Source organism: Narcine bancroftii, chromosome 4 (assembly GCF_036971445.1).
Source record: "Narcine bancroftii isolate sNarBan1 chromosome 4, sNarBan1.hap1, whole genome shotgun sequence".
NCBI lineage: Eukaryota > Metazoa > Chordata > Chondrichthyes > Torpediniformes > Narcinidae > Narcine > Narcine bancroftii.
The window spans coordinates 267,025,271-267,048,960 of record NC_091472.1 but is presented as its reverse complement, the minus strand read 5'-3'; the positions used below and the strand labels follow the sequence as shown (position 1 = coordinate 267,048,960).

At 37.8% G+C, this 23,690-nt stretch overlaps 1 protein-coding gene and 2 long non-coding RNA genes across 3 annotated transcripts in view; 1 reads left to right on the top strand and 2 right to left on the bottom strand.

Annotated features, from left to right (window-relative positions):
* Nucleotides 1-1,440: 1,440 nt before the first annotated feature.
* On the bottom strand, nucleotides 1,441-2,622 carry LOC138762460 (involucrin-like). The gene has a single exon (XM_069936218.1). The coding sequence runs from the start codon at nucleotides 2,620-2,622 to the stop codon at nucleotides 1,441-1,443; it is 1,182 nt and encodes a 393-aa protein (XP_069792319.1).
* Nucleotides 2,623-6,872: 4,250 nt separating this feature from the next.
* On the bottom strand, nucleotides 6,873-15,971 carry LOC138760119 (uncharacterized). The gene is made up of 3 exons (XR_011355435.1): nucleotides 15,795-15,971; nucleotides 15,427-15,467; nucleotides 6,873-7,518 (listed from the first exon to the last, which is right to left on the bottom strand). It is a non-coding gene; the product is annotated as an uncharacterized lncRNA (long non-coding RNA).
* The window catches only part of LOC138760118 (uncharacterized), a 33,814-nt gene continuing 24,626 nt past the window's right edge, over nucleotides 14,503-23,690 (top strand). The window contains exon 1 of the long non-coding RNA XR_011355434.1: nucleotides 14,503-14,585. This is a non-coding gene — a long non-coding RNA (uncharacterized lncRNA). The remainder of the gene's footprint in view (nucleotides 14,586-23,690) is intronic.

The window sequence follows — 23,690 nt, the reverse complement described above, 5'->3', positions numbered from 1 at the left end:
ACTGAGTTGCTTGTTACAAGTTTTGCTGATGTGTCCATTGCACAAGCAATCAAAACATATTCCATTCTTCTTAAAAAAATAGGTTAATTTCTCATCATACGATTATATCCCCCCTCGAATTGTGAACATTTTTTCTAAAGCATGCTGTTTTTTGCAATACATACAGCTTTTCTGACTAGTCTGATCCTCTTTTTTCTTGTTTTTTTCTAGTGCTTGTACCTGTCGCAGCAGTAATAAAGGTATTTTCTTTTGGTTTCTGTTGAGATGATGATTTAGACTTCTTTACATCCTTAGGAACTATTAAAGTATCCTTAATATTTCCAAATACTAGTATGGTGTAAACATGCACATGCCATTCCAAAAATTGTACAACATCCTCAAAGGTAGAATCCCTTCTGGAAAGCATTTTAAGCTCTGTGGCTTTGGTTCTCCACAAGTCCTTCAACTTATAAGGCAATTTGTTGACAATGATCGTCAAATTATCAAACAAATTCAGCTCTTGCAAATATACACTACTTCCCCTTGCATTACAACATCCTCTCAGAAAGCATGCATGCTTGCAAAGCCTTTGCATCTTCTAATTTTATTGCTGGCCAAGAAAGAATCTTGTCTACGTGGGCCCTTCCAATTTTATGTTGATCGCCATAATGAAGATGCAATAATTCTTTTGCCCTTTTAAAAACTTGGCCTGGATCCATATATTGGCAACTTTTGACTAAATCCTTCACCTGTCCTCCAGTGTACTGTTCCAGGTAATACAGACAATCTTTGGCATTTCTAGTATTACTTTCAATGTGATGTTCAAAGGAATTCATGAATGTCAGATATTGTAATGGATCACCATTAAAAACTGGAATTTCCTACTTGGATAAACCATATGAACCTTGTTGCTGTGCTAACAGCAGAAATTTCATTTTGTTTCACTACAAGTGATAGCATATTGTCTTGTCCATCATGGCTTGCAACTGGTTGTCTTGTTGCAAAAAGAGCATAAGGAACTTGAACTGGTGCCATAGGTGTTGGATCTTGATATGTAAATGATGACATTGATAGGGTTCCTTGGTATGGCTGTGGCGGCATTGGTGGAGATCCTTGACATATCACTGGCCCTTCAGCAACACGTGGTTGAGACATCAGTTGCTGTATGTGATCAACTTGCATGATTGAACCTGGATGAAATGTTCTTCTTTCAGGAAGATTCATAAATTGTGTGCTCAGAAAAGATAAAATGTCACTAGTTCTTTCCACAGGGTTGCTCACGGACATTCGAGCACTAGCAGCGCCACCCGTGGCTCCTTGTGGCTGCAGCACCCATTAACCTGCTGGTAGCTCCTTGGATACTTCAGGTTGAGTGATAGATCCTGCAGAAGCCGGAGCTAATGCTTTTATTCTTGCCATCTTCATTGCATGTTGTTCCTCATACTCTCGTGTTTTCTTTCTTCAATAATTTTTTTGCCCAAGTTGCTGAATCTTCACTTCAGCTTCTTGCCCAAGTTGCTGAATCTTCACTTCAGCTTCTTGCCCAAGTTGCTGAATCTTCACTTCAGCTTCTTGCCCAAGTTGCTGAATCTTCACTTCAGCTTCTTGCCCAAGTTGCTGAATCTTCACTTCAGCTTCTTGCCCAAGTTGCTGAATCTTCACTTCAGCTTCTTGCCCAAGTTGCTGAATCTTCACTTCAGCTTCTTGCCCAAGTTGCTGAATCTTCACTTCAGCTTCTTGCCCAAGTTGCTGAATCTTCACTTCAGCTTCTTGCCCAAGTTGCTGAATCTTCACTTCAGCTTCTTGCCCAAGTTGCTGAATCTTCACTTCAGCTTCTTGCCCAAGTTGCTGAATCTTCACTTCAGCTTCTTGCCCAAGTTGCTGAATCTTCACTTCAGCTTCTTGCCCAAGTTGCTGAATCTTCACTTCAGCTTCTTGCCCAAGTTGCTGAATCTTCACTTCAGCTTCTTGCCCAAGTTGCTGAATCTTCACTTCAGCTTCTTGCCCAAGTTGCTGAATCTTCACTTCAGCTTCTTGCCCAAGTTGCTGAATCTTCACTTCAGCTTCTTGCCCAAGTTGCTGAATCTTCACTTCAGCTTCTTGCCCAAGTTGCTGAATCTTCACTTCAGCTTCTTGCCCAAGTTGCTGAATCTTCACTTCAGCTTCTTGCCCAAGTTGCTGAATCTTCACTTCAGCTTCTTGCCCAAGTTGCTGAATCTTCACTTCAGCTTCTTGCCCAAGTTGCTGAATCTTCACTTCAGCTTCTTGCCCAAGTTGCTGAATCTTCACTTCAGCTTCTTGCCCAAGTTGCTGAATCTTCACTTCAGCTTCTTGCCCAAGTTGCTGAATCTTCACTTCAGCTTCTTGCCCAAGTTGCTGAATCTTCACTTCAGCTTCTTGCCCAAGTTGCTGAATCTTCACTTCAGCTTCTTGCCCAAGTTGCTGAATCTTCACTTCAGCTTCTTGCCCAAGTTGCTGAATCTTCACTTCAGCTTCTTGCCCAAGTTGCTGAATCTTCACTTCAGCTTCTTGCCCAAGTTGCTGAATCTTCACTTCAGCTTCTTGCCCAAGTTGCTGAATCTTCATAAACAACTCACATTGTAAACAGATAATAGCCAAGTCTGCTTGTGTCTTAACATGCATAGCCGATAAGCTTGTGTAATGGAAGATTCTAACCTACTTTTTTAACCTGTTTTTTTTTTAATTTCCAGCTCTTGGTTCTGCAGAGCTGATAATCTTTTTTTTAAAAAAAACTTGCAGCTTTGGGTTCTGCTAGGCTGAGAACCTAATTGTTTTTAGACTCAGCAGACATAAGCAAAATTCCACCAAGGGGCCAGAGATGCTGTTATCTGAAGAAAGGACATCTGTGTACCGAGAACATTTAATCTTCCTGCTTGTTTTGGTCACAGACTGTCAGAGACCTAGCCTTGATGTAAAATAAACCATTGTATTAAAAATGATAAGCTGAAAATTATGTTATTCGTTAATTAACTTAGCATGCTAAGGGGAGGTGGAGAAGCTGCTACCGGCGCTCTGACAACCTACTACAAGTGTGCAGTCGTTGCCTCGCTTCGGCAGTTGGGACCAGTCCAAGCATTGATAAGTATAGTTGGGAAAGGCTTGCATATTGTAGTGTGAAATCAGCTTTTGAATTTGTAATAAACATTTGTATAATCTGAACTGCACTCGGTGTGTGTGTTTATTTTCTTTCGGTAGTTCAAACACTGTGACCAATCTAAAACGAACAAAGTGAGAGGTACAAGTTTACCCAAGACTGCTTGAAGCATGCAAAGCTGTACTCGCTCTAGATGTCTTTGAAGATCTTCCTACACTCATAACCCTGGAAATACAATCATCAGGATTCACATCTGAACATTCAGTTATCGCTGATTGAGTTTGTATCTTCAGTATTTTGCTCAGTACAGCATCAGTGGGGCTTTGCAATGTACATTCATCTGTTCCAATTCATTAACCTCTAAACCAACCATTGAGGTCTGCAGTGCCTTAATGGAGTCTTCTTCCTGCTTGGTAGTTCAGCCACTTCTCTGGTCACTGACTCCAACCTTCTGCCAAGCCTTATCCATCTGCCTTGGTCGCTCAATTCACAATCAGACAGCTCTATGAGAGGAGCTGTTTGCTCAAGGTCTTTAGCCCAATGAGACTTCTCCATCTTGAATTCTTCACACTGCAGCACCTCTTCTCCTGGCTTATTCATGGAACTATAAATATATATATTTTTTTTAATGTTTTTGGCCCCTTTAAGTGTATTCCTTAGTTCTGGTTTTCTGTAGTCTGGCTGCGATATCAGTTGTTTGTAGATCACAAAATCTGGGCTTCCTGCCAATTTGCCTGGCTGGTAAGAGTGGTAGCTTATGTTTTTCTCTTTAAAGGCTACAAGTGCCTGAAGTCAGACAGACATGCTCTAACTGTACAATTCCTGAGATGTTCTCATAGAAGCTTCCAGAATTTTCTAACAGACTTTCTTTAAATCTTATCTTTCTTCCAACCAAATTCACAATTTTATAAAACACCTTTTCTTTGAATAAATTGTAGGTGACACTCCCCAGCTTCTAATATTTCTCAATCTCAAAACATGGAGACTTACTTCTCCATAAGAAGCAAGTCTCAATATTCCAAATTGTATCCTATTCATCTAAATAAATCAAACTTCACAATTGCAGCTGTAAATTGTTTTAATTTTCCGCTGATAAAAGTGAATAAACATTTTCATAGCTTCGCACTTTATAATGAGGAGTAAAATACAGCATATTGTAAATGATAACAAACATCAACTTCAAACAAATATAAAAATAAAGTGCTAATAAATGATTAATAATGAATAATAATGATGAATAGTAATGATGAATTCAAAGAATAGTTTCTCAAGAGCTCACATCTCTTCCATGGTCATTCCAAGAATGAGAAGAGAACTCTCAATTCACTCACATATTACAACATGCGATGTCATAGTAACTATGGTAACTCTACAAAAACAATCCTTAAAGGGAAAGTACAAAAGAAAACCATAAACACAAGGTTTTAACCTCTACAACTATTTCTGAAGACTGAAGTAAAACATACAAATACAAAGTTTATCAAGCTGACAGTTATATGGAAAAGATGCAAGATGTGGGAAAAATAGATCACAAGGTTTAAAAAAGTGGAAGCAAAGGTTGAAAATGTACAGGAGTGAGTGGGGAAACTGGAGAATTAAGTTATAGTAGGGACTGTTGAAAATGTTTGGAATGTAGGGAATGTTTGGAAAAAAATTGACATAGAAAATGTTAGCAGAAGAAATAATATCAAAATTGTTGAATTAAAAAAGGAGAAGGAAAACAAGATATGATTTGATTTCTACAAAGATGGATACCTTAAGTTCTGGGGGCTGAAAAAATTTGAAAGTCTTATTGGAATAGAAAGGTGACAGAGACCTTGGGCGATGACCAGATGAAAAGCCTCGCCCTATAGTGGTTAAATGTTTAAAATATCAAGAAAAAAAAACTTAGCCTTGGTGTCTGCAAGAATAAGAAAGAGCCCACTTTAAAAGATTTTCTTTAATCCCAGATATTAATACACAATTGCTGACTAGAAGAATGGAGTTCATTCCAGTTAAGAAGACCCTTTGGGAAAAAGGTTACAAGTTTGTACTTCATTGAAGATCTCCTTACCTGATGGGAATAAGATTTTTTTTTAAAAAAGAGATTGTAAACAAGTGGCAGAATTTGTGGAGACATTACCCATTAATAAATCGAAGGAATGAGGTGTTTATTTTATTGGTGGTTGTAATTTGATTATCAAGTTAAAAAAAGATATGTACCAGGAGGTCAGGGGTGTCTAGGTCTGGTAGCATCTATTTTTGTGGCAGACACCGCATCCCAAACAATAGAGGTGGGTGGAGCTGTGCTGTGTATATTAAACAGCACCAGTAGAGGGGGATTTTTACTTATAACTAATTATGGTTAAATTCATTATTTTTTCCTTTTTATTTCAATTTCAAGAGACATTAAGGGCAATGTGGAAATAAAGATTTTAATTATTGGAGGAGATTTGTAGTTTGGGCAGATACAAAGGAATATTAATATACATTAATAAATGGAAGAGATAGTTTATTTATATTAAATTTAATTAATTAATAAAGAATACTAGATGAAAAGAGATTAATGTGAGACTACTTTGTAAATTGCATGCCTGTATTCATGAAGTGAAATGTTAATTTAGAGATACTAATTTTTTTTAATAATGATCCTCTTTAAGCAATTATATATCTATTCTAGCATTTTAGTGTGTGCATGCGTGTGCGTACACACACAACTTTGTAATTGACTGCATTATGAGTGAAAATTTTAAATAAAATATTCAAAAGAGCATCACTTCCTTTCTGAGCTGGTAATAAAACAATTTAGAAGCATATTTTAAGAGCAGATTGCTTTGGCTTCAAGTTTTTACATTTCATTACTCCCAGTTGGCAGATTTGAATAGCTAACTATTGAGGAAAAAACATAGAAGGTTAGTGTGTGAGAAAGGAAAAAAATTAGAATGTTGTGGAGTAGATTTCCATAGGGCAGCAAAACGCCATATGCTGAAGGGCCAGTACTGTGCTGTTCCATATATAAAGACAGAATCTGCAACAATGTGCCCAATGTATCCAACAGCCAACCTTAGTAATAAGACATATTCTCCCACACAAACCAAGCCAGACTTCCTTTCCAATATTCACCATTGTGTGGTCTTGAAAGGGGCAAGTCTTCTTGTTTTTTATATTTATTTAAAAAAAGATAATCATATCACTACCTTTTCCAAATTAAATGCTCCAAAATACTAAAAAAAATGGCGATCCACCGCTCTGTTGCAAATACTTCCAAGCAAGAGACAAATATAGTATATGTGTCATCCTTTCTAATGTCTTCACTCTCAGATATGCATACCAAATCTGATAAATTGCTTATCAGTTGCTCACATGTTCCATGGTAAATAATTAAGTGTTTTTGGAGAGTCTTGCTCCCAGCATTGTTTGAACTCTTGCAAACAGAGTCAAGAACAAAATGTTCAAAATGTTGCTATGCATCCTGTGTATTATTTCTTACTTTACAGCCAAATGTCATTGTATTTCACAATCAAAATGTCAAACATTCCTTTGGCTTTATACTGTGAGCCATACTTAGACAGACCATTGTCAAGCTGGAGTATGGTAATGATTAAAATATGGTTTTGGTATTTTGGGGATCATATTGTACATTTTGCAATGAGCTGTAGTGTTAGTCTACTCTTAATATAAAAATACTGTCCTGTAAATATCAAATAAGAAACAAATAAAACAAACAGAAGCAACTATATTAAAAAAAAATCAAACTCTGAGATGATTTGAATTAGTCAATTTTATTTGGGAAGGGGGAACAAAGTAGGGCTGTGAAGGGAACTTTATTCATCATAAATTTATAAATCTTAGAAGCTTAGATTTATGAATCATCAAATCTGACATTCCAAGTTTTTATCCAGAGCTTGAAATGTTTCCTTTTCAAAACAAATAATTGATTTGGAAGCTGTTTCTCAATTATTAACATCAGCAAAATTAGATATATTCAGTTTAAAAATAATTTAGTCAAATGCATTATCCTCATGCTAGATGAATTATTCACCTCTAGCAGTAACCGCAAAAATAAGCATCACGGTCACAATTGCTGGGGACTTAAAGCCACAATGGACTACTTAAGAATGTCTGGACTTTCAACCCACATCCACACTTTAGCAAGTTAGATCATTGGCTGTGCAGATACTTCCTGCATACAAGCAGAAGCAGGAGGGTTTAGAGATGAAAATCATTCAACCATGGTTCGAGGATGAATTACGGATGAATCAGGAAGTTGACTCATTACTGAAGACCAGCTTTGCAGTATTCAAGATAGGAGAAACGACCTTCTTCAAGAAATCCAATTATGTGGTCCACAAGGCCATTAGAGAGCCCAGTAGATAGTACTACACCAAAGTCGAGTTCCAAGAGACCATCACAGACTAGTGAAAATGGCATGGAATGGATATTTCCTGGAATACAACACAAAGTCAAGCAGCACAGAAAATAACAGTGAACACTGCTTGAAGGGTTAAACATGTACTATGCTTGCTTCAAGTAGGGAAACAACAGGGAGGTGACATCCATGTAAATTACTGCAAGCAATGTTACACCCATGATCACCATTGTTGAAATCAGGACTGCCTTCTAGTGGGTGAACCCACGGTTAGCGACTAACCTAGTTGGAGTTTCAGAACACACCCTGAGAGTCTGCACAGATGAATTGGTAGACATATTCACAGCAATTTTTAAATCTCTCCCTACAATGTCAAAATCCTCAGTTGCTTCATACCAATACTGAAGTATAATGATGGGCCTAATTGACTACCAACTAGAGGCCTTAGCATTCACCATTGTGCTTTGAGAAACTGGTCATGGCTTACATTAACTCTAAACTATCAACCAACCTTGGCTCACTTTAATTTGCTTATTGGCCTAACAGATCCACAGCAGAGCCATCTCCCTAGCTCTCCACTCAGCCCTGAAGTACCTGGATGTCAAGGACATGCATGTTTGACTTCTGTTCAATTATATTGCTGCCTTCAATAAAATAGACTCCAGCAAACTCATTCCCAGATCTCAGGATCTAAGCTTTAATACCTCCTTCTGCAACTGAATCCTTGACTTACTGTTTAACAGTCAACTATCAGTGATTAGGGCACCACACCTGCTTCATGATCACACAGCACCAGAGCTCCTCAAGACTGTGTACTCAGTCCACTACTACTCTCCCTTCACTCCTATTACTATACAGCTAAATACTGGCCTACCACTAGCCACAGGCCTCTAGACTGAAAACAAACAGCCATTCACCATGGCCCTCTACTTTCATCCATAGAAACAATTTTTTTGTTTTTTTAAATCCATTCTGAAATCTCACAATGGATCACAAATAATCTAACCTCCCAGAACCTTATAGATTGCTTCACTGACATCCATATATATAACATTTACAGCTCTGCCCTCATCAATCTTTGCGAGACATGATCTCCCACTTACTAAACTAATGACTCTTCTGAATCAACATTTGCCCATCCAAGTACATACATGTCTTCTCCCTCAGAGTTTACTCTCGAGTAATTTACCAACCACAGATGTTAGACTGACTAGCCTGTGGTTCTTACACTTTTCTAGGAAGCCCTTCTTGATTAGAGGCACAATGTTTGCCACACTTTGGTCTTCTGGCCCTCACCTCACCATTGACACTCTTCAAAACATGTCAAATGAATTACTATCATAAAGGCCTGATAATCTGTTCCTGAAATCAAAAGTTCACATTATGTAAGAGCAGAAACATTTTCTGGCCTGTCACGTTATTTATTCTTTTATGTTACAACCTCCATCAAATTGTTTCGACATCACATTGTGTAATAAAACTTAAAGAAAGGAACCAAAGAAGATACAAGAAAGAAAAATAATGCCATCAACAAGCTCCAAGCTGTAATTCATACCGGTGGCTCCCCTAAAATCTATGTGTTTCACTTTAGGATAACATTAATAGAATCCCTTCATTGAATTGTGTTGAAAGTCACAAATAACTCCATATAAAATGTTTAAATATTACTACAATGCATGACTTACACTTAAATGCAACATGTACTGAATATATGAATGCAAGTAATCAATATCAATGATTGGCTAATGTTTATACATTTGTCAATACTCAATTATTGTCATAGCAACACCACCTTATTACAAGGAGCACAAGAAGCAAAAGGAGCCAAATATTTCTGTTTAATTACATGCTTCTGCTCAGCCACACCCTAAAGAAATGGAGTATGTTATCTGGCAATCTGCTTCCCATTCATTGACTGGAACATAGAAAAGCACAACACAGGAAAAGACCCTTTGTCTCAACATGCCTGTGCCAAGTGTAAATTAATCCCATCCGCCTGCACAAGGTCCATATCCCTCTATGCCTGACTATTCATGCGACTAAATGCTTTTTAAATGTTATCATATCTGCTTCTCCCACTTCCCCTGGTGGTGTGTTCCAGACATCAACCTTGCTCTATGTAAAAGAAATTGCTTCATTAATCACCATCAACATTTCCATATATAACCTTAAACATATGCCCTCTACTAAAAATTTCCATGCTGGGGAAAAAAAAACTGACCATCTAATCTATCTGTGCCTCAAAATCATTTTCAAATCCTAATGCTTGTTACACTAATTGGTATTTCCTGGTTCCTAATCTATATTTCTTTGGTTTGGCTTCGCCGATGAAGATTTATGGAGGGGTAATGTCCACGTCAGCTGCAGGCTCGTTTGTGGCTGACAAGTCCGACACGGGACAGGCAGACATGGTTGATGAGTAATTAATACCATATATAATTCTCAGTTTATGATGATTGTCTATTTAATGTTCCTGATTATTAATAAATTAAGAAATTTAGGAACTTGTTGCTTTGTATAACATTATGTAATTTGTCCTTTTAAGGAAGTCACAGAAAATCATTTTCCCACCAGAATAAAATGATGTTAAGACAATTATCTTTGTTGACAGAACAAGGGCAGCAAAGTATTTCCAATAGCAGAGCTGCTACCTCAAAGCACCAGTTATCCAGGTTCAATCCTGACCTCTGATTCTGTCTGTTTAAAGCTTGCATCTTCTCTGTGATTTGTGGGTTTTCTCTGGGTGCTCCAGAAACCTCTCAAATCCCAAAGTAGTACATGTTGATAAATTCATTGTAAACTGACCTTAATTTAGGTTAGTGATAGAAATAGAGGGGACTTGAATGGAATGTGGGGGAAAATGGAATTGATGTGAATGCACTCAGTTTCGCAGTTGTATGTCTCCAAGTTGAGATCATTTGTAATTAGAGAATTGTTAATTCAAGCATGATATTCATAAATACCCCTAACCAATTCTCCCAAAAAATTTTGAAGATAGATCAATAGAAAGTTTCAAAATTAAGAAAGACATCATGGTTAAGTAAAGATTTTGAAGGATGCTGTAGAAGTTAAGATACAAATCAGCCATGATGTTATGTGTTATGTGGGGGTATGACGTATATACATGTCATTCATATATTCTGTGTGCTGCAGGGAACCATTTTAGATTTGTGTTAAACAATGAATGAAGCATCATGCCTTCACACCCAGTGAATTTCTGAACCTCAAATACATGACAGATTGGCAACAAGGATTAAAATGGACCTCCTCAATGTTCCAGACTTTGGAGTGAAGATTTAAAAAGGAAACACAATATCATCCCCACAGTGAACCCCACATGCTCAGTCATTTAAAAAAAGGAACAGTCACAGTTTAGAAAGTTCATGGACTCTGAAGAAAACTGGTATGACTGTTGAGAAAGATTTGATCATCACTTTGTTGCCCATAATATTACTGACACTGCACCTTTTTAAATCGAAAATGGTAACTATTTCTTAGCCAAATGGGAAGTAAAACATTTCAACTCAAAATCTCTAATAGCACCTGAAACACCAGGAAAACTTATGCAGAGTTGTGTACTTAAATAGGGGCACTTCGAAGTCTGGAACAGCCTATTATGGCAGAAAGACAATGATTTTATTACAGAAAACAGAACAGGAGAATCAGTAAGCAAATTTTTGGCTGAATTCCGTAAACTATCACCTTGACATGGAGTTTGGCGAATTCTTAAACAAGGCATTAAGAGATTGGTAATGGGTTTAACAGACCACAGAGTCAGACAATGATTACTAAGTAAAAAAGTAACACTTAATTCAGTATATGATATGGCCTTGGGTTTCAAGATGGCTGATAATAACTTGGACATCTGCCAAGGAGAACCACTAGTGGTGGGCAAATTTTCCCACCAAAAATGCTTTCACTGCAGAAAAAACAACCACAGTCCTGATAATTGTTATTTCAGAAGATCGAGACGTTACCTATGTGATAAAGAGGGGCATATCAGAGCCAAGAAACAAAGATAAAAAGGGCCAAGATTTGAAAGACATCACACTGGAGTAAGAACAGTGGAGAAGGATAAAAGGCCCAGCACTGAAACAAATAATTTGGAGGAAGACAAGACATTGGAAGTCATGCATGTTCATGGATTAAAGAATAGAAAATCAGAATTCGACATCAAGGTGAAAAACAACAACAAACCTCTTTGAATGGAGTTGGACACAGGAGCATCGGTTTCACTAATGCCATTAAGTTTAAAGTAACAACTGCTTTCCAACTCACCATTAAAGTAGCCCACATGGTGTTAAAAATGGCCACAGTGAAGAAAGTCAAGGTTTTTGGAAAATGCAACGTAAACGTGAAATATAAAGAACAAACATCGAAAAGATTACCCCTCTACCTTGTTGACACCAAAAGGCCAGCGTTGTTCAGAAGAAACTCACTATCACACATTCAACTAGATTGGAAGGAAATTGGATCCATAATGAACTTATACCTGGAAAATAAGGGCAAGCCAAAACTGGAGCAAGAAGTACCAGATGGTTTTCGAAAAAGGACTGGAGAAAAAATCCAAAGAGTCCAGGCAAAACTACACCTGAAATCAGGTGTTGAACTTTAAAAAAAAAATTAAGTACAGAAAAGTACCATTTGCAATAAAAGGAAAGATTGAAGCAGAACTTAACATATTGAAAGATGAGGGAATACTAGAAAGAAACCAATACAGTGATTGGACAGCTCCCATCAAGCCAGTGCAAAAGCCAACAGAGAAATCCAAATTTGTGGTGATTACAAAGTCACCATTAACCAAGCTTTACAGATACCAGAATATCCTATGGCCAGAGCAGAAGAATTATTCCAGGCCCTGAATAGGGTAAAGAAATTTACGAAGCTGGATTTATCACAAGTATATCAACAAATAGAATTAGATGAAGATTCAAAGAAATATGTGGCAATCAATACTCACTTGGGGTTATTCACCTATACCCAAATGCCATACAGAACATCAGCAGCCCTGGCAATATTTCAAGCAGCCATGGACAAATTATTACATGGAACTAATGTAGGATGCTATCTCAATGACATTATAATTACAGATGAAGAAGATGCTGAACACCAGTTCAACCGAGCAAAAGTCCTAACCCAATTACAAGAAGCAAATGTCTGTCTGTGCCAGGACATGTGTATTCCTGGTACCTTCTGTAACATAGCTAGACTTTACAATTACCAGTGAAATAGTCGGGATGGATATCACTGGTACCAAAGCTGTCTGCAGAGCACCTTACCTGACAAACCAAGCCAAACTGCAGTTGTTCCTGGCTTTGGTTAACAGTTATTGGAAGCACATTCCAAATATGTCAACGCTGTGCATCCAACTCAGCTAATTGTTTAGAAAAGATCAGATATGGTGCTGGAATTAAAAGACTGGTAATGTGGTAGATCGCTTGAAAGACCTACTAACATCAAGCAACAATGTTCTCATTCACTATGACCCAAACAAAGAAGAGATCCTGGTGCTGGATGCTTCACCAGTAGGATTAGGAGTGGTGATGTCACAGGTGACAGAAAAAGGGGAACAACCAGTGGCTTATGGCTCCTGGTCTTTGACAATGTAATTATGTACAACTGGAAAAAGAAGGATTGGCCGTAATATTTGGTGTCAAACAATTCTACCGATACTTGTATGGTAGAAAGTTTATCTTAGTAACAGACAACAAACCACTAAGTTTGATTATAGGCCCTAAAAAGGGGATACCAGTGCTAGCTACAACAAAAATTCAAAGGTGGACCATGCTGCTCTCCACATACAATAAGATTTGAAGCATAAACTAGCAACACAAAACAACCATGCTGATTCTTTATCTCGCTTACCTCTACTAGAAACTGAACAGAAAGACGAAATAATTAAATGGGTGGCGGAGGCTACAACTCTCAATCAAGAGCAACTTCTCTACTTCCCCATGACAGCCAAGACAATCGGCAAAGAAGTACAAAAGGAAGCCACACTATCAAAAGTCCTAATTTCACATTAAATGGGTGGCCCAAGGCTGAAGCAATCGCAGAAGAACTAAAACCTTATTATACAAGACACCATAAGATATCAGTTGAAGAAGGTTGTTTATTGTGGAGGGTCAGTACAATTATTCCTACAAAATCGCAGCGGGTTATATTTTCAGAGCACCACAAGAACCACCCAGGGACGGTTTAGGATGAAGGCTGGTTTCCCATAATGGTCCACAGTTTTTAAATCGGAGGCTTTTTAAGGTATTGCTTTGCAACAAAAGTATTCGACACGTATTGTCAGCACTCTACCACGAAAGCACTAATGGGGAAGCAGGACATTTTGTACAGACTTTCAGGAAGGCCATGAAAACTAAGAAACTCCTAAACATATCATGGCATCACAAAAATTGCAGATTTCCTGTTAGGATATAGAAACACACTGCACTCTCCAACTAAAGGGACACTAGCTGATAGGCAAAAATAAAATGCTACAACTTTATGACAAACATTATCAGATTTGATTTATGAACTAGATTCAGATCCATTTATTTGACCACCAACATAACATAAACTATCAACTTTTTCCTGTATTATTTATATTGTAATTATAATTACTATCATCTGAAAATGAATATTTCTGTTCTACAAGAATTACTCAGTCACAGCTCATGGGAAAACTTTTATAGTCAAAACATCCAATTATTATCTGCACTGCTTCTTATACTACAATATTCTTTTTCCAGTCTCAATCTGGTATCTGAATTTAAACTCATAACTTAATTTTAATTGAAAAATTAAGATAAGGAATAGAATAGAAATTACCTCTGCAGAACTATTTTCCAAACCTTCCAACCCCTTCAGAGTTAGCAAGAAATTATAATTGTTGAGCATTTGTTGAAAGAGGAAAAAGCTGATTGGAGCAAGAGATGTCAAGTGACCTCGGAGCAGCAGCAGTTGGAATTTTAAAAGGGGTGGGCAGCAGCTGGGAGCTGATTGGAGGAAGAAGCTGATTAGAGCGAGAGGTCAGGTGACCTGAGAGGGGTTGGCGGCAGTTACAATTTAAAAAGGGATGAGGCAGCAGTAAGAGGATGATTGGAGGAGGAAGAAGATGATTGGATAAGGCTCAATAGGCTTTGGTGAGAACAGGTAAGGGATAGTAGGAGATAAAGTAAGAAAGGGCCATCCTTTTCAAGGAACAAAAAGGATTTAGCAGGTAATGGTAAATTTTAAATATCATATATTTTGTTCTACTAGTTATAAACAGCGGGAAGGGCAGGCAAGGCAGGGGAATGCTCCTCTTGTAGAATATGTCATCAGGGAAGCTTGAGATTTTCAACTGCAAGAAGTGTATCCAGTTGCAACTCCTGACAAGCTGAGTTAAAGGATTGAAGTTGGATGAATGCTAGATCATTCAGGAGGCAGAGAGGGGTGATAGACAGGACACTATCACACCTTGAAGGTAAGAGGAAGATAGATGGGTGACAGTCAAGAGGGAGAGGGAAAGGAAACAGGGGAGTCCCCTCATCTTCACCTACCACCCCACCAGTCTCCACATTCAACACATTATCCTCTGGAATTTCCAGTGTTTACAACAGGATCCCATGACCAGAAACATCTTTCCCTCTGCCTTTTGTGGGGCCACTCCCTCAGTGACTCCCTTATGCACTCATCCCTCTCTGCCAATTGCCCCCCCCCCCCCACCCACCCTGCACCTTCTCCTGTGGCCACAATAAGTGCCACACTTCCACCCATACCTACTTTCTCACCACAGTCTGGGGTCCCAAAAAGGCCTTTTGAGTGAAGTCACACTTCACTGTGTATCTACAGGACTGATTTACTGTATCTGGTGCTCCCTTTATGGACTTCTCTATTTTTGGAGATGCTGGGTGCAAATTAGGATATCACCTTGCTGAACACCTTTGCTCCATCCATATCAATGACAGGAACCTCCCAGAAGCCAACCATTTCAGTTCTGTTTCATACTCACATGTCTGTCCATGGCCTTGTGTACTGTCCCACCAAAGCCACCTGCAAATTGAAGGAACACAACCTGATTTTCCATCTGAGCACTCTCCAGAAGGATGGCATTAACAATGACTTTTCTGGTTTCTGTTAACCTCCTCTCCTTTCTCTTTCCCCCCCCCCCCACGCCTTTCCAGCTCTCCCTCCCCTTTCCCTCTCTATTCACCTAGCCATCCCTCTTCTGCTACTCTCCCCTCCCTCCCTTTTCCACCTATCACCACCTGCCCTTGTGACCATACCTTTCCCCAACTCTTTTGTTTGGGCTCCTGCTGATATTTTTCCATTCCTTGATGATGGTCACAAGCCTGAAATGTCAATTCCATATTTTTTTACCTTTGCTATGTAGAGGACACTGTTTTCCCTTCTGAGTTTCTCCAACATAGTGTTTTTAATTGATCAGTTCTTTACCTTGAAGCTGTTCCCTCATTTGAGATTATATCTCAAACGCTATCCTGTGAACCTCTACCACCCTTGTATGTTTTAATAAACTCACCCCTTGTTCTTCTAAACATGAACGAATACAGATCAAATGGTCTTGTCATTCAAGGTTCTGGTGAAGGGTGTTGTCCTTAACATTTATTGTTTCTCTTTCAATAGATGCTGCCTGACTTGCTCTGTTTGCATTTTTTTCTGTTTTTATTAAATATTATATGGTGGTAGAATGAATTGAAGGTATTGCAATGATTACATTGATTTGAATTGCTAATCATCAGTTAAGAAAACTTGCAAAGGACTGTCAGGAACTCTTTCATTGGAGTGCAGGATCCACACCAGCCAGCACTTGCTCTGTTCTCACTGCTACCACCAGGAACGAGGTATAGGTACCACCTACCAGGTTCAGGAACAGCTGCTACCCTGCCACCATCAAACCTTTAACAACAAATTCAATCAGGGACTAATTTAGGACTCTTAACTTTGGACATTATTGATTTTGTTTTCTCTCTGTATTGCACAATTTGTTTACATTTCTTTATTTGTTTACATGTGTACATTGAGTGCAGTATTTTTGCACTAGGTATAAATGATAATTCTGCTGTGCCTGCAGGAAAAAGATTTGGAGTTGAATATTATGTTATACATGTACTCTGACAACTAATCTAAAATCTAAACTCCATCAATATCAGATTTCAATGTTAACAATATCTGTACAGACCAATCAATCTCAAATACATTGTATCTTGATATTAACACTTGAAGTGATCAGTAGGCCAAGCAGCATCTGTGGAGAGAGAAATAGGAGTTAATGTTCCAGAATGAACCATTCACAGATTTCTGATCTGAACATTAACTATTTCACTCTCAGATTTTATACCCAAATCAGAACTTTTAACATCTTGAGTATTTTACTTTTGGAATATTAAACAGAAATTGTATTTTGCTCTGATTATCTACTTGACTTGCAACACCATAGCATTATCTCAACAATGTGGTACAAAGAATGATTTTGGTCAGGTTCCAGTCCATTTTGCTTCCATATGATTTCCTAATGAAGGAATGGGGTATTTGCAACAGAAATGGTTTTCAGCACTGGTATCTCTTCATCTCTGGTCTCAAACCTTGCTTGTGAAGAGAATATTGAAATGGTTAAAAACTTTTTTTTAAAAAAAAAAAAATTGTATACATGCCTTTGGGCTATCTAGGCTATGCTGATCTTTATACGTCACATGTCTTCCATTCTCCCAACCTTTCTTGTAGCAATGACCATGACTCAAAAAGATGTACTTATTGCTTGCAATAGAGTAATCTGTTGCAAGGCCGTGAAATATTTTGTATGAATTCAAATCTGGATTCCAACTAATCAACTGATGAGTCTAATGAACATTTTAATTAAATATTACTGGTAGTATAGATGATGTGTCAGATATGATGGGCCTTTAAGACCTGCTCATCCACTTTTGGCACTTCTCCCAGGGACATACCTAATTTATTCTAATAGCTCTGATGGCAGAAAACTGAGTCAAGGATACAGCCTGTGGTAGGTTAAATTGACACCTCAGCTGACTCTACTGATGGAAAGGTCCATGGTGTATAGCCTGTGTAACCAATTATATTGTATCATGTGTAACCTCGTGTTAATTGTATTTCTCATAGTTCCGGAGCATAGCTTTTCCCATGTTTCATTCTTTGTTTAGATCTTGTTCCCATTTTTGTTTGGGTTACAGCTTGTTTCCTCATTCTCTTTCTCTTGCAGTTTGATGTACATGTTTGTTATAAATCTTTTAATTATCATTGTGTCTGTAATCACATATTCAAAATTGCTTCCTTCTGGCAACCTCAGCCTTCTTCCCAATTTGTCCTTCAAGTAGGTTTTCAGTTGGTGGTATGCAAACTTTGTACCGTGAGTTATACCATATTTGCACTTCATTTGTTCTAAAAATAATACTTTATTTCCTGAAAAGAGAAAAAAAATTCTATTTGTTTGATCCCTTTTCTCTCCCATTCTCTAAAGGAAAGGTTATCTATTGTGAAGGGGATTAGGTGATTTTTGCATCAATATTAATTTTGGTCGTTGATAATTTTTTTTTCCTTTCTATGTGAATTTTCTTCCAAATGTTGAAAGATGGTGCACCAGCTTTTAATCCCACTTATATAGTATATGTTCAGGTACCTTCTCCCCTATTTTATCTAGCTCTAATCTGGTCCAATCTGGGTTTTCCCTTGTTTGATAAAAATCTGATGGGTATCTTAATTGTGCTGCTCTATAATAAATCTTAAAGTTTGGTAGCTGTAAGCCCCCTTGTTTGTACCATTCTGTTAATTTATCTAGCACTATCCTTGGTTTCCCCCCTTTCCATAAGAATTTCCTTATTATTTAGCTCCTTGAAGAATTTCTCTGTTAGGTGAATTGGTAACGATTGCAATAGATATTGAATCCTTGGGAAGATATTCACTTTAATGCAAATTACCCTTCCTATTAGTGTTGGTGGTAAATCTTTGCAATGTTCTGAGTCGTTTTGTAATTTCTTCATTAATGGCTGATAATTTAATTTGTATAGATGACCTAGATTATTATCTAGTTGAATACCTAGGTATCGGATTGCTTGTGTTTGCCATCTAAGTTGTGATTCTTTCTTAAATTTTATGAAATCTGGATTATTCATTGGCATCGCTTCGCTTTTATTTGCGTTGATCTTGTACCCTGATGCTTCTCCATATTCCTTTAATTTCTTATGTAATTCTTTTATTGATATTTCTGGTTCTGTTAAGTATACTATGACGTCATCTGCAAATAGGCTGATTTTATATTCCTTCTCTTTTATATTTATCCCTCTTATTTTATTTTCTGTTCTTATCAGTTCTGCCAATGGTTCTATAGCTAACGCGAACAGTGAGGGAGATAGTGGACATCCCTGCCTAGATGACCTGCTTAATTTAAATTGATTTGATATATATCCATTTACTGTCACCTTCGCCAATGGTCCCTTATATAATGCTTTAATCCAATTAATATATTTCTCTGGTAGGTTGAACCTCTGTAGTACTTTGAATAAATAATTCCATTCTACTCTGTCAAAGCTTTCTCTGCGTCTAAGGCAACCGCCACTGTTGGTGTCTTGTTTCCTTGTACTGCATGGATTAAGTTAATGAACTTACCGATATTGTTCATCTTTTCTTAATAAATCCAGTTTGATCTAGTTTTACTATTTTTGGTACACAGTCAGCCAATCTGTTTGCTAATACTTTAGCTATTATCTTATAATCTGTAAGTTGAGATATTGGTCTATATGATGCTGGTGTTGGTGGATCTTTCCCCCGTCTTTGGTATTACTGTAATTATTGCTGTTTTACATGAATCTGGGATGTTTTGTGTTTCTTCAATCTGGTTCATTACTTCCAGGAGAGGAGGAATTAATAACTCTTTAAATGTTTTATAGAATTCTATTGGGAGTCCATCCTCTCCCGGCCATTTTATTGTTCAGTAGAATTTTTAATTTATCCTGTATTTCCTCTATTTCAAAAGATTTTATTAGTTTGTTTTGCTCCTCTTCTTGCAATTTCGGAAATTCAATTTTAGCTCGAAACTCATCTATTTTGTCTTCTTTCCTTTTATTCTCAGTTCGATTATAATTGCTCATAGAATTCCTTGAAGTTTTAAATTATCTCCGTTGGGTTATGTAATTTGTTTGTCCTTTTACCTTGATGCCAATACCGTTCTTTTAGTTTGTTCAGTCTTAAGCTGTCAAGTTAGTATTTTGTGCATTTTTTTCTCCTAGCTCATACTTCTGTTTTCTTTTCATTATGTTCTTCTCCACCTTGTATGTTTCTAGTGTTTCATATTTTATTTTTTTGTCCGCCAATTCTCTTTTTGTTGTATCTTCCCTTGTTGCTAATTCTTTTTCTGTACTTGCTATTTCCCTTTCCAGCTGTTCTATTTCCCGATTGTAGTCCTTTTTCATCTTAGTTACATAACTTGTTATTTGCCCTCTGATGAACACTTTCACTGCATCCCATAGTATAAATTTATCTTTCACTGATTCCGTATTTATTTCAATCAAAGTACATTTTAATTTGGTGCTCAATGAATTCTCTAAAATCCAGTCTTTTGAGTAGCATGGAGTTTAATCTCCATGTATACGTTCTCGGTGGGATGTCCTCCAGCTCTATTGCTAATAACAGGGGTGAGTGATCCGATAACAATCTAGCTTTATATTCTGTTTTTCTAACTCTCCCTTGGATGTGGGCTGACAACAGGAACAGGTCTATCCTTGAGTATGTTTTATGTCTACTCGAATAATATGATTATTCCTTCTCCTTTGTGTGTTGTCTCTTCCATATATCCAAAAGTTGCATTTCCTGCATCGATTTAACCATAAATTTGGTTACTTTGTTCTTTCTGCTAGTCTTTTGTCCAGTTTTGTCCATCTTTGAGTCCAAATTCAGGTTAAAGTCCCCTCCTATCAGTATATTCCCCTGAGTATCTGCAATCTTCAAAAGATATCTTGCATAAATTTTTGATCCTCTTCATTAGGTGCATATACATTAAGCAAATTCCAAAATTCTGAATATATCTGACACTTTATCATGACGTACCTCCCTGCTGGATCTATTATTTCCTCCTCTATTTTGATTGGTACATTTTTATTGATTAATATAGCTACTCCTCTGGCTTTTGAATTATATGATGCTGCCATTATGTGCCCTACCCAGTCTCTCTTTAATTTCTTGTGTTCCACTTCAGTTAGATGTGTTTCCTGCACAAATGCTATAATCAAATTTTTCCCTTCTTCAGTAAATTTAACAGCCTCTTCCTTTTGATTTGGTTATGTATTCCGTTAACATTTATAGTCATATAGTTCAACATGGCCATTTCATACTTTGTTTACCTCTCATTTCCGCTTCCTCATCATCACCTTTCCTCCTTATCCATTTCTGTTTTTTTTTGAACGCACTGTAAGACAACACTTCTAAAACATAAAATATTTCCACTATTCCCACATTTAAAATTCCCTTAATCCCAAATGTCTGTCCCCCCCCCCCCTCTCTGAGTTGCCCCTTGTCCCTTGCCGGGCAACCACAACTCCCCTCTCCATTTGGATTGCGAACCTGCTCGCAAGTGTCAAGTGATTTCGCAGTGACTGTTATTCTCTCCCACCCAACCCCCTCCAGAAAAGACTTTCATCTTCACATATAACAAAGCTCACCCTCTTAATTCCCCACTTACTTCTTTTCTTCCCCTTCTTAGTTCTTACTTATACATTATTTTTCTTCTTTATATGAAGTTTGTTGTCATTCTTGTTCTTGTTACATCTCTTCCTCTCTCTTTCTGTTTTGCAGGCATTTTGAAAATTCTCGTGCTTTCTCCGGATCCGAGAACAGTCTGCTTTGCTGCCCCGGGATAACTATTTTAAGCACCGCTGGATATCTTAACATAAATTTATTGCCTTTCTTCCATAGGATCAGTTTTGCTGCTTTAAACTCCTTCCTCTTCTTCAGGAGCTCAAAACTTATGTCTGGCTAGAAAAAAAATTTTTGAGCTTTAAAAAGCCATTCTCCAGTGGCTTTTTGTCTTCTCTCATTTTTTTCATTTCCTTCTCCAATATATTTTCTCTTGTCGTATATCTCAGGAATTCTACTAGAATGGATCTTGGTTTTTGTTGTGGCTGTGGTTTTGAGGCTAATGTTCTGTGTGCCCTTTCTATTTCCATTCCTTCCTGTATTTCTGGCATTCCTAGGACCCTGGGGATCCATTCTTTTATAAATTATTTCATATCTTTGCCTTCTTCATCTTCCTTATGGCCCACTATTCTTTATATTGTTTCTCCTATTATAGTTTTCCATTATATCCATCTTCTGAGTTAACAACTCCTGTGTTTCTTTAACTTTTTTATCAGTTTCTTCCAATTTTCTTTTTAAGTCGTCCACTTCCATTTCTACGGCTGTTTCTTGTTCTTCCACCTTGTCTACTCTTTTCCCTATTTTCTGTCATGACCAGCTCTAATCTATTCACTTTTTCTTCTGTAACTTTTATTCTTCTTTTATTTCATTAAATTCTCATATCTGCCATTCTTTTACTGTTTCCATATATTCTTAATTTTTTTTAAATCTATGTACAGTCCATTCCCTTTATCTTCTATTTCTCTGTGCAGAGCTTGATGTTCTCCTTCTTCTGTGTCTGCTCTAGGGTTTGTGTCTTCTTCTTCTCTTCCTTGTATCTGTGTCTCTTCTGGCTTTCTTGTTGGGCTGTTTGTCTCAGTTTGTTGTTTTTTTTTTGTGGTGTCTTGATGTTGGTCCTCTTCTTCTGGGCTGGTTATCTGTTGTGTCTCTGATTTCCTTTTTTCATTCTCACCCCTCCCGTTCCCATTATTTTCTGTATCTTCCCACTGGGAGCCCTGCTGTTTGGTCTTTCTCAGCTGTTCAAGCTGTGGAGTGGAGCTGGTTTCCCCCACCCCCCCCCCCGTTGTCTTTGTCGTGCGCATCTCTGTTTGGCTCCGTGACCCATCTTTATAGTCCTGCGTTCAGTGGATCACGACCCTGCGGGGTTTCCACTGATCCCGCAGGGAGTGGGCTCCTCTTTCCACGGTGGGTCCCTGCTTCTTCGTACAAGAAAGGCCTTCACCTTTCTCTTCCGGCGTCTTTCCTTTTTTTCCTTCCAATTGTTTTTGGCTTTTCTTTCTTTGGTGCCATTTCCTCCACACCTTTATTTTTTATTTGTTGTGTTTTGTGTGTCTGGGGCTTTGCTTTTTCTTTACTTTTTTCCTTTTCTGGAGAGGCCTGGTATTCTCCTACAGGCCACTACTCCATCACGTGACTCCTCCACTACAGTGAATCTTAAACACATCTTCAACTAGTAACATTAAATTGTCAGTACAAAGCAATCTAACTTAAAAATGCACTGATCTGGAAAAAGTCTTTACATTACTGCATGTAGTCTTTGAGATGCACTGGAGAGTGTTTTTCTCTTTTGGATCTTCTCAGGGATGAAGAACACTGAATAGGAGCACAAACTTGTGACTCTTCTTGAGCTTGTCGCTGACTGGTTCTACTGGCTGTGTATCCAGCACTCGGCTAGAATTATGCCTCTGGTCAGACACTGATGATGGTGACTCAACAACCGATAATGGGATTATCCTTGAGGAAATGGGATTGGTTTGTGCCAAAAGGAGAAATGTCAGGGGAAATCATCTGAAATTGGTGCTAAAATGGGATCCTTGATTCCTCTCAATTGGTCAATGTGTCGTTTCCATATCATGTCACTAACTAACAAAGAATATGAACATGGACTTGGTTTCTTGAGAAACATGCCTCTTATCCATGTTTCTTTACTATCCCTGTAATCTTGCACTAATATTTGTTCTCTGATCTCCAGAGATTTTGTTGGTTTACTGGGGATGTTGACAATTGAATATGAAGTCTGATATTTGGGTGCAACATAACAAGTTGGGTTCTCTGGTTCTGTCCTAACATCATTTCTCCAGGCATGCATTTTAGTAGTTGAGTGTGGTGTTGTTCTGTATGATAACAAAAATTCTGTAATCTTGTGGTTCCACGATGCTTTTGATGTGCTTTATCGCACATTTAAAGATCGGAATGAAGTGCTCAGCTTCCCCATTCCTACTCTGATGGTAGGGTGCAGATAATATGTGATGCACATTGTTGTTTGGCAGGAACTGCTTAAAGGCATCTGATACAAATTGAGGTCCATTGTCTGAAACCAGTTCTATGGGTAATCCATGATCTGCAAACACACAGCCTTTCAATTGTCTTTTCAGCTGTTGTAAAAGTGCACTC